The 14,025-nt window shown below is 48.4% G+C and overlaps 1 protein-coding gene across 2 annotated transcripts in view; it reads right to left on the minus strand.

The window, feature by feature from the left end:
* LOC121554494 (F-box/WD repeat-containing protein 7) overlaps positions 1-13,783 on the minus strand; it is a 56,128-nt gene extending 42,345 nt beyond the window's left edge. The window contains exons 1-2 of one of the 2 annotated variants that reach the window (XM_041868097.2): positions 13,549-13,783; positions 12,529-13,014 (exon numbers count right to left, since the gene is read on the minus strand). In XM_041868097.2, the coding sequence (XP_041724031.1) occupies positions 12,529-12,966 (438 nt within the window). In that variant the 5' untranslated portion in view covers positions 12,967-13,014; positions 13,549-13,783. Of the gene's footprint in view, positions 1-2,866; positions 3,371-12,528; positions 13,015-13,548 lie in introns of those variants that run through there. The other variant, XM_041868099.2, reaches the window with a different exon arrangement.
* Positions 13,784-14,025: the final 242 nt, after the last annotated feature.

The raw sequence follows: 14,025 nt of genomic DNA on the forward strand, positions 1-14,025 counted from the left end.
GATAAACAAACAAACAAACAAACAAACAAAGTCTTTGTTGCCGTCAGTTGCTTCATCGAACCGTAAGGCAAAACGTTTGTCTTTTGAGTTTATCTACCAGCTGATCTTTTAAGATCGTTAGCAATGTCATCTATACGTCTGGCGACGGTGTCATTGGACAGAGGGATAGTTTTTATTTTTGCAGCACTTGCGTCATCCAGCATGACAGAGACCATGTCTAATGCTGCAGGCAGTATCAGCTCCTCTGCTATGGAGTGGGGTTTTTCTGCACTGAGCCATTTGGTACGCCACCTTATATGATGCTAACAGTGCTCGCTGGTTTACTGAAGTAGCATTCACAAAGCGCGACGATTGTTGCCAATATTCGGCACGTTTTCGCTGAAAAAACTCAAGCGGCTTCATCGGCGTGATTGGGCTGTAATGTCTTTTAAGTGACGCCTTCATTTATTTGGCTTCGTGCTGTCCGCTGCCAACGTTTTTAGACACAGTAGACACACCGGTCTTTCCTCGTCTCCCACCGTAGTCACAGTGAAGCCAAGCGCTACATACGCTTCGTCATATTTCCTCGTCGTAGCTTTCGGGAGACGTACGTTTGTCTCATCATCTCTGTCTCTCTCCGCCTTTCTTTTCATCCCAGTTGAATATGTTTCCATGGCGTCTCTTAAGGGTTTGTTATCTGCACTTCATATCTCCTGCTCTGTGCTGTGTGCTCTTGTTCGGTGCAACAACAAAAAAACTACTCCCTGCGGAAAAAAAAAGCATGTTCCACGGGGTCACACGCGCGTCCCCGGCATTGCTCCGAGCCCCACCAGGGGGGCGCGCCCCACTCTTTGAGAAGGACTGCTCTAACCCAACCATGTAGAGTTGTGTTTCCAATAGCCCCTAAACCAACCAACCACCTGGCTCTGATGTTGAAGTTACACTTAATGGGGTGGGCTGCTCCCTCTCTCTGTGAGTGGGTGGGCTTTCTCCCTCTCTCTGTGAGTGGGTGGGCTTGCTCCCTCTCTCTGTGGGTGGGTGGGCTTGCTCCCTCTCTCTGTGGGTGGGTGGGCTTGCTCCCTCTCTCTGTGAGTGGGTGGGCTTGCTCCCTCTCTCTGTGAGTGGGTGGGCTTGCTCCCCCTCTCTGTGAGTGGGTGGGCTTGCTCCCCCTCTCTGTGAGTGGGTGGGCTTGCTCCCCCTCTCTGTGAGTGGGTGGGCTTGCTCCCCCTCTCTGTGGGTGGGTGGGTGGGCTGCTCCCTCTCTCTGTGAGTGGGTGGGCTTGCTCCCCCTCTCTCTGAGTGGGTGGGCTGCTCCCTCTCTCTGTGGGTGGGTGGGCTTGCTCCCCCTCTCTGTGAGTGGGTGGGTGGGCTGCTCCCTCTCTCTGTGGGTGGGTGGGCTTGCTCCCCCTCTCTGTGAGTGGGTGGGCTTGCTCCCCCTCTCTGTGAGTGGGTGGGCTTGCTCCCCCTCTCTGTGAGTGGGTGGGCTTGCTCCCCCTCTCTGTGAGTGGGTGGGCTTGCTCCCTCTCTCTGTGGGTGGGTGGGTGGGCTTCTCCCTCTCTCTGTGAGTGGGTGGGCTTGCTCCCTCTCTCTGTGAGTGGGTGGGCTTCTCCCTCTCAGCACACAGATGGAGTCCTAATCAATGCACTGTCTGCTGCCACCAGCTCCCAATACCCCGTTATAGCGGAGTTTAAAACGGTTTATAAATGTTCAAAACATTAAAAACGTTGATCAAGAGTTATAAATGGATTTCAAAAGAAGGAAATGTCATGACAACGAATTACTATCATCACCTCACTCTAATAAACATGTTTAGATTAGTGAATGGCAAAACTGGAGTATTTCTTGCGTTTTTAAAAGGAGAAAGTGATTTGAATGAAAACCTTGCACTCCCTCTCCTCCATACCAGTTTCTAACCAACCAACCGCACCTCAACTGCCCTGAATGACAAGCACGCCGAAAATGACAGGAATGTGTGGAGCGCACCGAAAGTTCTCCTATAATAGCCAACAGAGAACTGACTCTACAGGCTGTTCCGGGTTCGGAGCGAAGGGTCGGTAACAGCGATAGGTAGCAGACATCTCTCACACACGTATAAGGATGAAATACTCAATTCAAAACACACACACACACACCTCTGATTTGGTTGGGGACGCAACACACCACTCAGCTATATATATATATATATATATATATATATATATATATATATATATATTTATTTATTTATGAAGGAACACACATTAACCCCAAGCCGGGTGAAACCATACCACCCGCACCGTGCAAAAACCCGGGCGGGAACTCCAGTTGCTGCGACACACAGGGTGTGTGTGTGTGTTTGTGTAATACCCCTTTCAAATTGATTTAGCCTAATCAACCACGAACAAACTTTGGCTCTGTCAGGTCAACACACACACATTAGCTGTCTGTTCCTTATCAATCCGTTTCTCCCTACCCCGGCCGCACATTCATTCGTCGACTCGCCAACACCTTTTCTCCCATTATAGCTTATACACACCGCGGCCCAGGGAACAAGACGACTATATGGCTGAATGTGGCCAAGCAATGATATCCATTTAGCTTCTGTTAGGCTATATTCTGTAGGCTACATTTCAGAGTGCATTTACTAAATGAAGAGAACGGGCGCGTCACGTACCGTCTCTCCATCTCTATTCCGCAGTGGTCTATTTCTCTTCACTAGAGGGAGAAGCCCTGTCATAGCCACACAACTAGACCGCCACCCAGCTATAGAACGGCATTACACAGTATTATCATAGTGTCTTTAGCCCAGAGATTTTAAATCATACTTCTCAAATTCCCGGTAGAAAAAGGAGCGAATCCGGTGGGTAAAAAAAATAAATAATAAAAAATAAAATAACCCCGCCACTCACTTTATAGAAGATGAGTTTCAACGTGCCGTAGAACCCCATGGTGATTGTATTCCTCCGTTATAACGCCCTTCAGCTCCGTTATAACGCCCTTCAGCTCGTATCTCCTTCAAGGTAGCACAACTCCACAGCTCGAGAAAGATCGGTAGTACTCCTCTTGTCCGAAGGCAAAAATCCTCCCACCTCTCCTTCCGCTTCTCCCTCAGTTAGAGCCAACCTTAACGTTGCCTGCCGCTACCGGCATGCTCCAGGGCAAGACTATTTTCCTCTCCCCAATGCGACGCGATAAGCTACTCTTTAAAAAAAAAAAACTATTTCTTATTGTTGTTGCATCGTGGAGAAGGAACATGCAAGAAATAATTTCGTTTGGACGATGTATACCATGCGTATCCCGTACATACGACTAATAAAACTTGACGCAAGTTAGCGTTAACGGCATGAACCTAGCTAGCCAGCCGTATAAGCGCAGAGAGAGGCGAGGCAGATCTCATACAGACTGCCAAACCTACCGGGTGACACTGCATAGTCGGCCTGCTAAAGAGGAATGCAGAGAGAACAGAGGGGAGGGGAGAGACGCTGTATGACCATTAGAGACATTTCCCTCAGATTACACAGACCCACAAAGAATTCGAAAACAAATCCAATTTTGATAAACTCCCATATCTATTAGGTAAAATACCAGTGTGGGTAACCAAGCACAAACACAATTGTAGCCTAAATATAACCCATATATATTTCTGTTGATTTATAATAATAATATGCCATTTAGCAGACGTTTTTATCCAAAGCGACTTACAGTCATGTGCGCATACATTTTTACGTATGGGTGGTCCCGGGGATCGAACCCACTACCCTGGCGTTACAAGCGCCGCGCTCTACCGATTGAGCTACAGAGGACCAGATTTGAATGTTTCCATCCAAGATATGGAGGTCCGTCTTGAAGGACTCTCTTTCACAGAAACTCGTTTATCTGTGCCCTTATGTACTTCAACTATTTGCACATTGTTACAACACTGTACACGGCCATAATATAACATTTTAAAATACTCTGTTCTTTTGAAACTTTAGTGAGTAATGTTTACTGTTCATTTAATGATAGATGATTTAAAAAAAATTGCTTGCTTACATTGCTTTGACAATGTAAATACAGTGGGGGAAAAAAAGTATTTAGTCAGCCACCAATTGTGCAAGTTCTCCCACTTAAAAAGATGAGAGAGGCCTGTAATTTTCATCATAGGTACACGTCAACTAGCCTTATTCTGAAATTCATTAAATAGTTCTCCCCCCTCAATCTACACCCAATACCCCATAATGACAAAGCAAAAAACGGAAATATGACATTTACATAAGTATTCAGACCCTTTACTCAGTACTTTGTTGAAGCACCTTTGGCAGCGATTACAGTCTCGAGTCTTCTTGGGCATGACGCTACAAGCTTGGCACACCTGTATTTGGGGAGTTTCTCCCATTCCTCTCTGCAGATCCTCTCAAGCTCTTTCAGGTTGGATGTGGAGCATCACTGCACAGCTATTTTCAGGTCTCTCCAGAGATGTTCGATCGGGTTCAAGTCCGGGCTCTGGCTGGGCCACTCAAGGACATTCAGAGACTTGTCCCGAAGCCAGTCCTGCGTTGTCTTGGCTGTGTGCTTAGGGTCGTTGTCCTGTTGGAAGGTGAACCTTCGCCCCAGTCTGAGGTCCTGAGTGCTCTGGAGCAGGTTTTCATCAAGGATCTCTCTGTACTTTGCACCGTTCATCTTTGCCTCGATCCTGACTAGCCTCTCAGTCACTGCCGCTGAAAAACATACCCACAGCATGATGCTGCCACCACCATGCTTCACCGTAGGGATGGTGCCAGGTTTCCTCCAGACGTGACGCTTGACATTCAGGCCAAAGAGTTCAATCTTGGTTTCATGAGACCAGAGAATCTTGTTTCTCATAGTCTGAAAGTCTTTAGGCAAACTCCAAGCGGGCTGTCATGTGCCTTTTAATGAGGAGTGGCTTCCGTCTGGCCACTCTACCATAAAGGCCTAATTGGTGGAGTGCTGCAGAGATGGTTGTCCTTCTGGAAGGTTCTTCCATCTCCACAGAGGAACTCTGGAGCTCTGTCAGAGTGACCATCGGGTTCTTGGTCACCTCCCTGACCAAGGCCCTTCTCGCCCAATTGCTCAGTTTGGCCGGGCGGCCAGCTCTAGGAAGAGTCTTGGTGGTTCCAAACGTATTCCATTTAAGAACGATGGAGGCCACTGTGTTCTTGGGGACCTTCAATGCTGCAGACATTTGTTGGTAACCTTCCCCAGATCTGTGCCTCGACAGAATCCTGTCTCGGAGCTCTACGGACAATTCCTTCGACCACATGGCTTGGTTTTTGCTCTGACATGCACTGTCTACTGTGGGACCTTATATAGACAGGTGTGTGCCTTTCCAAATCATGTCCAATTATACTGCCGAAACGGTCCCCCAAAGGAGCAGAGAGAGAGAGAGAGAGGGGGAGAGGGAGAGAGAGCGCGCGAGAGAGAGGGCGAGAGCGAGAGAATAGGAGAAAGAGAAGAGAAAGTGCAGGAGAGTGAAAGAGAGGGGACCATAGTTTATAGCATTCTTCTAGTGTCACGTTACTAAAGTTCTGCCCTCCTGCAGTCTCCTTTCTCTCGTGTGTGTGATCAGTCATGTCTAGGCAGACACCTGTTCCCCCCATTACTCCTCCTCAGCCCCCCCACCCACCCATCTTTATAGAACCAGACTGATGCATATCTATGCTGTGTAATCCCATAGTCCATCACTAAAACTACAGGGAATAGAGAGAGAGTAAACTCCCTGGACTATTCTGTAGGCAGGACTAAGACACTACCAACGCAACACAAACACACAGAGAGACAGAGAGAGAGAGACATAGAGAGAGAGACAGAGAGAGAGACAGAGAGAGAGAGACAGAGAGAGAGAGAGAGAGAGACAGAGAGAGAGAGAGACAGAGAGAGAGACAGAGAGACAGACAGAGAGAGACAGAGAGACTTGAGGAGACAGGAAGACACCACACTACACTGTGATGGGTTTTGGGTCAGTGTATGAACTACATTGATCAGAGAACAGAGCCACACAGAGAGAGTCATTGCGTGTGTTCCACACCAATGGTTCCAAACAATGCCACCTTTAGAGACCTGACATCTGGTGGGTAAATGATTTAACAAACTACTTTATTTATTCCAACACACTTTGAAGTCTTCACCAACAGACTAACGGTTCAGTATGCTACTTAAGTCTTCTAGGACTTAGATTGTAACCAGCTTTATCTCAAATGGGATGGTCACTCTAATCCTGGGAATAGTACAGATTGTTGGGAATGCTGGCTGCCAATTCTGTCCAGGCTCGTGTGTGTGTCCTGGCAAAGCTTCATAGGTAGCCTAACTAACAGACTGGTGTGTGTGTGTGTGTGTGCGTAGCCTAACTAACAGACTGGTGTGTGTGTGTGTGTGTGTGTGTGCGTAGCCTAACTAAGTGACGTGTGTGTGTGTGTGTCTGTGTCTGTGTGTGTGTGTCTGTGTGTGTGTGTGTGTGTGTGTGTGTGTGCGTGCGCGGGCGTCTCAGGGTTTCCGTTAGCCGGTAATAGCTGGCTTTTGCCCGTTAAAATATGGTAAAGCAGAGAAATAAAATAGCCGCCGGCCAATAGTCCGGGAGAAGAAGAAAAATCCCATTGTGAAATATTGTTTTTTAGCCTCTTGATTGGTGGAAATACCAGTCCATGGAAATACCAGTCCATGGAAACACCAGTCCATGGAAACACCAGTCCATGGAAATACATTTGACTGGTCAGTCTTCATCAGCGCCTCACACGACACTTTGCAATGAGCTGGAGGCAGTATGTATTTTGAAAACATATACTTAAATTGTTTGAAACCTGAACATTTGACTACATATGAGGCATGTCTTACCTTGCTTCAAAGTAGCCTAGCGAAAGTCAGACCATATCCGTGGAGGCCATTATTTTACACTGCTCAAAAAAATAAAGGGAACACTAAGATAACACATCCTAGATCTGAATGAATGAAATAATCTTATTAAATACTTTTTTCTTTACATAGTTGAATGTGCTGACAATAAAAAAATCACACAAAAATGATCAATGGAAATCAAATGTATCAACCCATGGAGGTCTGGATTTGGAGTCACCCTCAAAATTAAAAGTGGAAAACCACACTACAGGCTGATCCAACTTTGATGTAATGTCCTTAAAACAAGTCAAAATGAGGCTCAGTAGTGTGTGTGGCCTCCACGTGCCTGTATGACCTCCCTACAACGCCTGGGCATGCTCCTGATGAGGTGGCGGATGGTCTCCTGAGGGATCTCCTCCCAGACCTGGACTAAAGCATCCGCCAACTCCTGGACAGTCTGTGGTGCAACGTGGCGTTGGTGGATGGAGCGAGACATGATGTCCCAGATGTGCTCAATTGGATTCAGGTCTGGGGAACGGGCGGGCCAGTCCATAGCATCAATGCCTTCCTCTTGCAGGAACTGCTGACACACTCCAGCCACATGAGGTCTAGCATTAGGAGGAACCCAGGGCCAACAGTCAGTGCTGGGGACTAGCTAGAAGCCAGGTATCTGGGGTCCCCCTGGTGGCCAAGGTGATAACTGCACAGAAGAACCAACACCATTTACACTAAACTACTGTGGTGACTGAACAGAGGACCACTAAACTACTGTGATGACTGAACAGAGGACCACTAAACTACTGTGGTGACTGAACAGAGGACCACTAAACTACTGAGATGACTATACAGAGGACCACTAAACTACTGTGATGACTATACAGAGGACCACTAAACTACTGTGATGACTGAACAGAGGACCACTAAACTACTGAGATGACTGAACAGAGGACCACTAAACTACTGAGATGACTATACAGAGGACCACTAAACTACTGAGATGACTGTACAGAGGACCACTAAACTACTGAGATGACTGTACAGAGGACCACTAAACTACTGAGATGACTGAACACACAGTGAAGAAGCTGATAACACAAGGAAACCAAAACAGACTTCAGAAGGGCACTGCTGAATATAGCCTACAAGAAACGGTTTAAAATACAGCAATACAGCACTACGTAAAACACAGTCAAAGAATCCCAATGATTTGCTTCCAATCTGACATATCAGAGAGAGATTTTATTAGGATCTCTTTTAGTCCTCATTTGGACTAATCTTCCAAGAGTCTTTAAAACATTAAAATACAACTTATAATGAGCACATTCACATAACACACTGTTAGACATAACACACTGACATATTGCCCAAATAAATACTCTCAATATAGATTGATTCCTTCATCTACCACAGTCCTGCACAACCTTCCGATGTATTATATTTAAAAATGGTTCTAAAGTATTGTTTGAATTTATATATTGAAAGGTTTCTGGTTTGCTCAGATAAATTATTCAATTTCTATATTGCTCTGAATCTAAAAGTTATTTAGCCATTTATCCTGTCAGTTTGGATACCACAGATATATATTCCTAGTATTGACTTACTGTCTGCTCTTACCTACTGAATACTGTTGTGAATGGAGTTCGGCTCTTTTAAAATGGTGTAGATTGTGAGATAAAATAACAAGATAATTGGAGAGAAAAAAAAAAAACATGCTTAATTGATGACCAACCAAGAGCATTGTGCGTGACTACGACAGAAGAACCGCATCTCCAGCTTAAAACAATCCCTTGCTGATTTGTTCTGTCCAATCTGCAGCCTCCTAATTTCATTTGCTGATGCATTTCCCCCAGAACACAGAACAGTAGTTCACCGGACTCCCAATTAATGCTTGGGTTGTTTGCTTAAGAATCTTTCCCGGTAAATATTTAGCTCTCCTTCTGATCATGCAGTTTATTATTTTATTTTTTTGCATAGATGAGTTATTTGAGACGACCATGATAAGCAGTTGTCTAGCTACACCCCTAGTCGTTCGGTTTCTGACCCCCCGTGCTTAATTGTATCCCGTGCTGTGTTGGCCTTTTCCTGTCGGAACAGACCAACATAACCTTGGTTTTCAAAAACAAGTTTGTTCCGGCAAACCCGCTCCCTGATTTCCCCCAGATCTAGCTGTAGAGCTTGCTGTACCTGTTGAACCGACTGTCAGATAAGGTATAAGGAAGGTCGTTGGTATATATTCAATAAATTAGTGAGAGAAGGAGAATGGATAGATGATGGTGGTAAGAATTCCATCCGGTCATTCCAAGATTCTTACGGGCCCTGAGGACATAGAGAATGTTCCTACAATCACACTGCTGGACATTCTGAAGACAGGGAGAGAGAGAGAGAGGGGTGTGTGTGTCAGCTGTCGCCACAAAAAAAGCCACTCTCCCGTGCTGCCTCAGAGTGGGGGAAGGGGAGAGGAGAGGCGAGGGACGGAGTGGAGGGGGGAGAGGAGAGGAGAGGCGAGGGACGGAGTGGAGGGGGGAGAGGAGAGGCGAGGGACGGAGTGGGAGGGGGGAGAGGAGAGGAGAGGCGAGGGACGGAGTGGAGGGGGGAGAGGAGAGGCGAGGGACGGAGTGGAGGGGGAGAGGAGAGGCGAGGGACGGAGTGGAGGGGGAGAGGAGAGGAGAGGGACGGAGTGGAGGGGGGAGGGGGAGAGGCGAGGGACGGAGTGGAGGGGGGAGAGGAGAGGCGAGGGACGGAGTGGAGGGGGGGAGAGGAGAGGAGAGGGACGGAGTGGAGGGGGGAGAGGAGAGGCGAGGGACGGAGTGGAGGGGGGGGGGGAGAGGCGAGGGACGGAGTGGAGGGGGAGGGGGGAGAGGCGAGGGACGGAGTGAGGGGGAGGGGGAGAGGCGAGGGACGGAGTGGAGGGGGAGAGAGGAGAGGAGAGACGGAGGGAGGGGGGAGAGAGGAGGCGAGGGACGGAGTGGAGGGGGAGAGGAGAGGAGAGGCGAGGGACGGAGTGGAGGGGGAGGGGAGAGGCGAGGGACGGAGTGGAGGGGGGAGAGAGAGGCGAGGCGAGGGACGGAGTGGAGGGGGAGAGGAGAGGAGAGGCGAGGGACGGAGTGGAGGGGGGGAGAGAGGAGAGGAGAGACGGAGTGGAGGGGGAGAGGAGAGGAGGGACGGAGTGGAGGGGGGAGAGGCGAGGCGAGGGACGGAGTGGAGGGGGGGAGAGGAGAGGAGAGACGGAGGAGGGGGAGAGGAGAGGAGGGACGGAGTGGAGGGGGAGAGGCGAGGGACGGAGGGAGGGGGGAGGGACGGAGTGGAGGGGGGGAGAGGAAAAAGGGAGGGACGGAGGGAGGGGGGAGGAGGAGAGGCGAGGGACAGGGTGGAGGGGGAGGGGAGAGGAGAGGGACAGGGTGGAGGGGGGGGAGAGGAGAGGAGAGGGACGAGTGGAGGGGGGAGAGGAGAGGCGAGGGACGGAGGGAGGGGAGGGAGAGGCGAGGGACGGAGTGGAGGGGGGAGAGGAAAAAGGGAGGGACGGAGTGGAGGGGGAGGGGAAAAAAGGGAGGGACGGAGTGGAGGGGGGAGGAGGAGAGGCGAGGGACGGAGTGGAGGGGGGAGGGGCGAGGGACGGAGTGGAGGGGGGAGGGGGAAGGGCGAGACATAAGTCACATGGCCAGGAATCAGATTTGAATCAGACTTCAAATGAAAAAGAACAGATTCGAATCATATATGCAAAAGAAAAAAAAGAAAAAACTAATTTGAGTCACTTCAAACTGCCAATGTGAGCAAGGCCTTTTGACTCATTTGTTGAAAAATCACTAGGTAGCGTTAGTCGGCTGTACTCGCTTGGTCTCCATCTCTTTAAATAGTGAGCCAACATGTTTTCAGCACTTTTTATTTCCCCTGACTGATTAAAAAAACTCATTTTTTATCATGGCTCTCTCCTCTATGCAACAGACGTATTGTGAATAATATGATTGGAACATCAAATCACAGTATCGAATCGGCACCTAAGTTTCGTGATAGTATCGTATAGTGAGGTCCCTGGCATGGCCATTCCCAGCCCTAGTAGAACGCCAAGACCCACCACAGACAGACCGTTTGCCATGCTTCAACAAATGAGAGACAAAGAGATTTGGGGGGGACAACCAAACCAACACCTCCCCTCTAGAACAGGACAGTGGAAGGCCAGAAGTCAGGACAACGCAACATCTCAAAACATTCAGATAGAAGTGCATTGAGTAGAACAGATATTATACAGATGGACACAGATCTGTATTTTGATTCTCTGCCATGTAGGACAGTGTTTCATAATCTCGGTCCCGGGGACCCAAAGAGGTGATCATTGTAGTTTTTGTCCTAGCGCTACACATCTGATTCACCTAATCACAACATTATCAAGCCTGTGTTATTTCATAGTTTTCATGTCTTCACTATTATTCTACAATGTAGAAAACAGTAAAAATATAGAAAAACCCTGGAATGAGTAGGTGTTCTAAAACGTTTGACTGGTACTGTATATTACCCAGCATGCCTTCAACATGACAACACCCACCCCCTTCAACATGACAACACCCACCCCCTTCAACTTCAACTTGCTATTATGTTTCTGCCAATACACACAGCGGGGGCACCATGCATGGAGGCACACCACAACATTATCGCATTGGGACCTACCAGTAAAATACCATCCTTCAGCCAGTAGAGGGAGCCATGACTGTAATACCCTGCTTTAGCCATCAGTAGAGCTGCTCTAGTATCATTCAGCAAACACCCAGTAATGGGCCAGTTCCTGTGTATAACACCCAGTAATGGGCCAGTTCCTGTGTATGACACCCAGTAATGGGCCAGTTCCTGTGTATAACACCCAGTAATGGGCCAGTTCCTGTGTATACCACCCAGTAATGGGCCAGTTCCTGTGTATGACACCCAGTAATGGGCCAGTTCCTGTGTATACCACCCAGTAATGGGCCAGTTCCTGTGTATAACACCCAGTAATGGGCCAGTTCCTGTGTATAACACCCAGTAATGGGCCAGTTCCTGTGTATGACACCCAGTAATGGGCCAGTTCCTGTGTATGACACCCAGTAATGGGCCAGTTCCTGTGTATGACACCCAGTAATGGGCCAGTTCCTGTGTATGACACCCAGTAATGGGCCAGTTCCTGTGTATACCACCCAGTAATGGGCCAGTTCCTGTGTATACCACCCAGTAATGGGCCAGTTCCTGTGTATACCACCCAGTAATGGGCCAGTTCCTGTGTATACCACCCAGTAATGGGCCAGTTCCTGTGTATAACACCCAGTAATGGGCCAGTTCCTGTGTATGACACCCAGTAATGGGCCAGTTCCTGTGTATACCACCCAGTAATGGGCCAGTTCCTGTTTATACCACCCAGTAATGGGCCAGTTCCTGTGTATACCACCCAGTAATGGGCCAGTTCCTGTGTATAACACCCAGTAATGGGCCAGTTCCTGTGTATAACACCCAGTAATGGGCCAGTTCCTGTTTATAACAAATTCTCAGCGTGGTTATCTGGCCCATTACTGGGTGTCATACACAGGAACAGCTCAAGCTGTTTCTACAACTGTCAACACGTACAATTGAATAGAGGACGCGTCGGTTGGTCATTTCGGCGAGGTGCGCGGTCGAGCTGTGCGTCCCTCGCGACCAGTGGTCTCAGAGCCACGTAGCTATTGTCACAATGGTGCACCGGGCTATCGCGTCTCTGGACTTGAGGGGAGAGGTGCGTTCTTACCTTGATGTTGAGGAGTGCTGAAGGTGTTCCGGGGGTCAGGCTGTCCGAGACAAACACCTGGTTCCTTCCCTCTTCCTCACCCTCCTCTTCTTCAGTCTGGGTGCTCTGGGAAGTTTTTGATTGGCCGTCTCCATCCCTCACTGCGCTCTCATTGGCTGCTACCTCCACGTGACCGCCCACAGTTCCAAACGGTTCCGAAGGGCAGGACTCCTCCGCTATGGTCACTATGGAAACGCTGACCATCTCCCCCTCTTCCTCCTCTCGACAAATATACTCCTCCTCCTCCACCTTTCTCCTTTCTTCTCGCGAAGAGGATGAGGAAGAGATGGAGGAGGTGGAGGAAGGGGTGCTGGCTAGCGTCGTTGCCCCTATAGAGTCTCTCCTTCCTGGACGAGGTGTAACGGTGTTACTCCCCTTGGTCAACGGATCCTGCTTCATCTCCAGACTAGACTACTGCCCTATCGTCTTCAGGTGAGAAGAGAAGGGCTGGAGCATCCAGATCCATAAAACAGGGACAAGACAGACAGACAGGGGGTTAGACATTGGTTAAAGTCCTCCATAAACCCACCAACACTACTCCTATCTTCAGACTTGATAACAGGAGAGATGGGGCATCCCCTCCTGATTTAATAAAGTAGAGGACAGGGGAGGGGAAAGGGGGGTTAGAACTGGGAGGAGTAGTTCATATAGAGGCAGGAAGTTGTCCCCTTGACGTGTGATCTGACCAGGAGATATTGGGGCCATGCACCTGCGCACGTGTGTTGTGGGGAGCATGTTGTTTCCCACGCGGTTAGAAACAACAAACAAATGCCGTGCGTTAGATTTGTGTGAGTTTAACGTGCGATTTGTTGTATGAAATGCATAAAACAGTCAAACATCTGGTTCAAGCCAAAGCTTAGAAGTTGAGGCAAACTTGACATGCACAAGGTTGATGGTCGTTGCTAAGTTACCTCTTCTCTTTAACACAGCTAACTACTTAGCTCACTCATGCTTTCCAACTAAACACACAAGTAAACTCACCTTCACCGAATCAGATAGCCGTTGTTGCTAGTACAGTGGCGTTTTGTCCTGTCTTTGCACTCGAAATAATTATGATTTTGGCCACTTTTTCCCCCCTAAAAGACGCTAACAACTGCTCATCAGAAGGAGAAGGGCACGGAGTCTGCAGATACCAAGATAAAACGCTAAAATCGGTCGGAGAAAAAGGCACTTTTCAGTCTCTTTTATCTTCTGCAAAAAAGACCCAACGTCTTGGCGTGCTGTGATGACGTCTCTCTGGCGCCTTGCTATGACACGTTCCATTGGTGGGAGATCTTTCTGAAGCAAATGATTAGAATTCAATACAAAATATATTATAAACGGGCAAACCAAATGTTTGCCTATCTAGGATCTGATAAATATGGCAGATTGCATGGTTATCTGACAAATAAACGTACACTGACAAGCTTATATTACGGTCATGAAAAACTTTATTTAGAAGAATATGCCCATGGGGCG

The sequence above is a fragment of the Coregonus clupeaformis genome, unplaced genomic scaffold, assembly GCF_020615455.1.
Source record: "Coregonus clupeaformis isolate EN_2021a unplaced genomic scaffold, ASM2061545v1 scaf0645, whole genome shotgun sequence".
Taxonomy (NCBI): domain Eukaryota; kingdom Metazoa; phylum Chordata; class Actinopteri; order Salmoniformes; family Salmonidae; genus Coregonus; species Coregonus clupeaformis.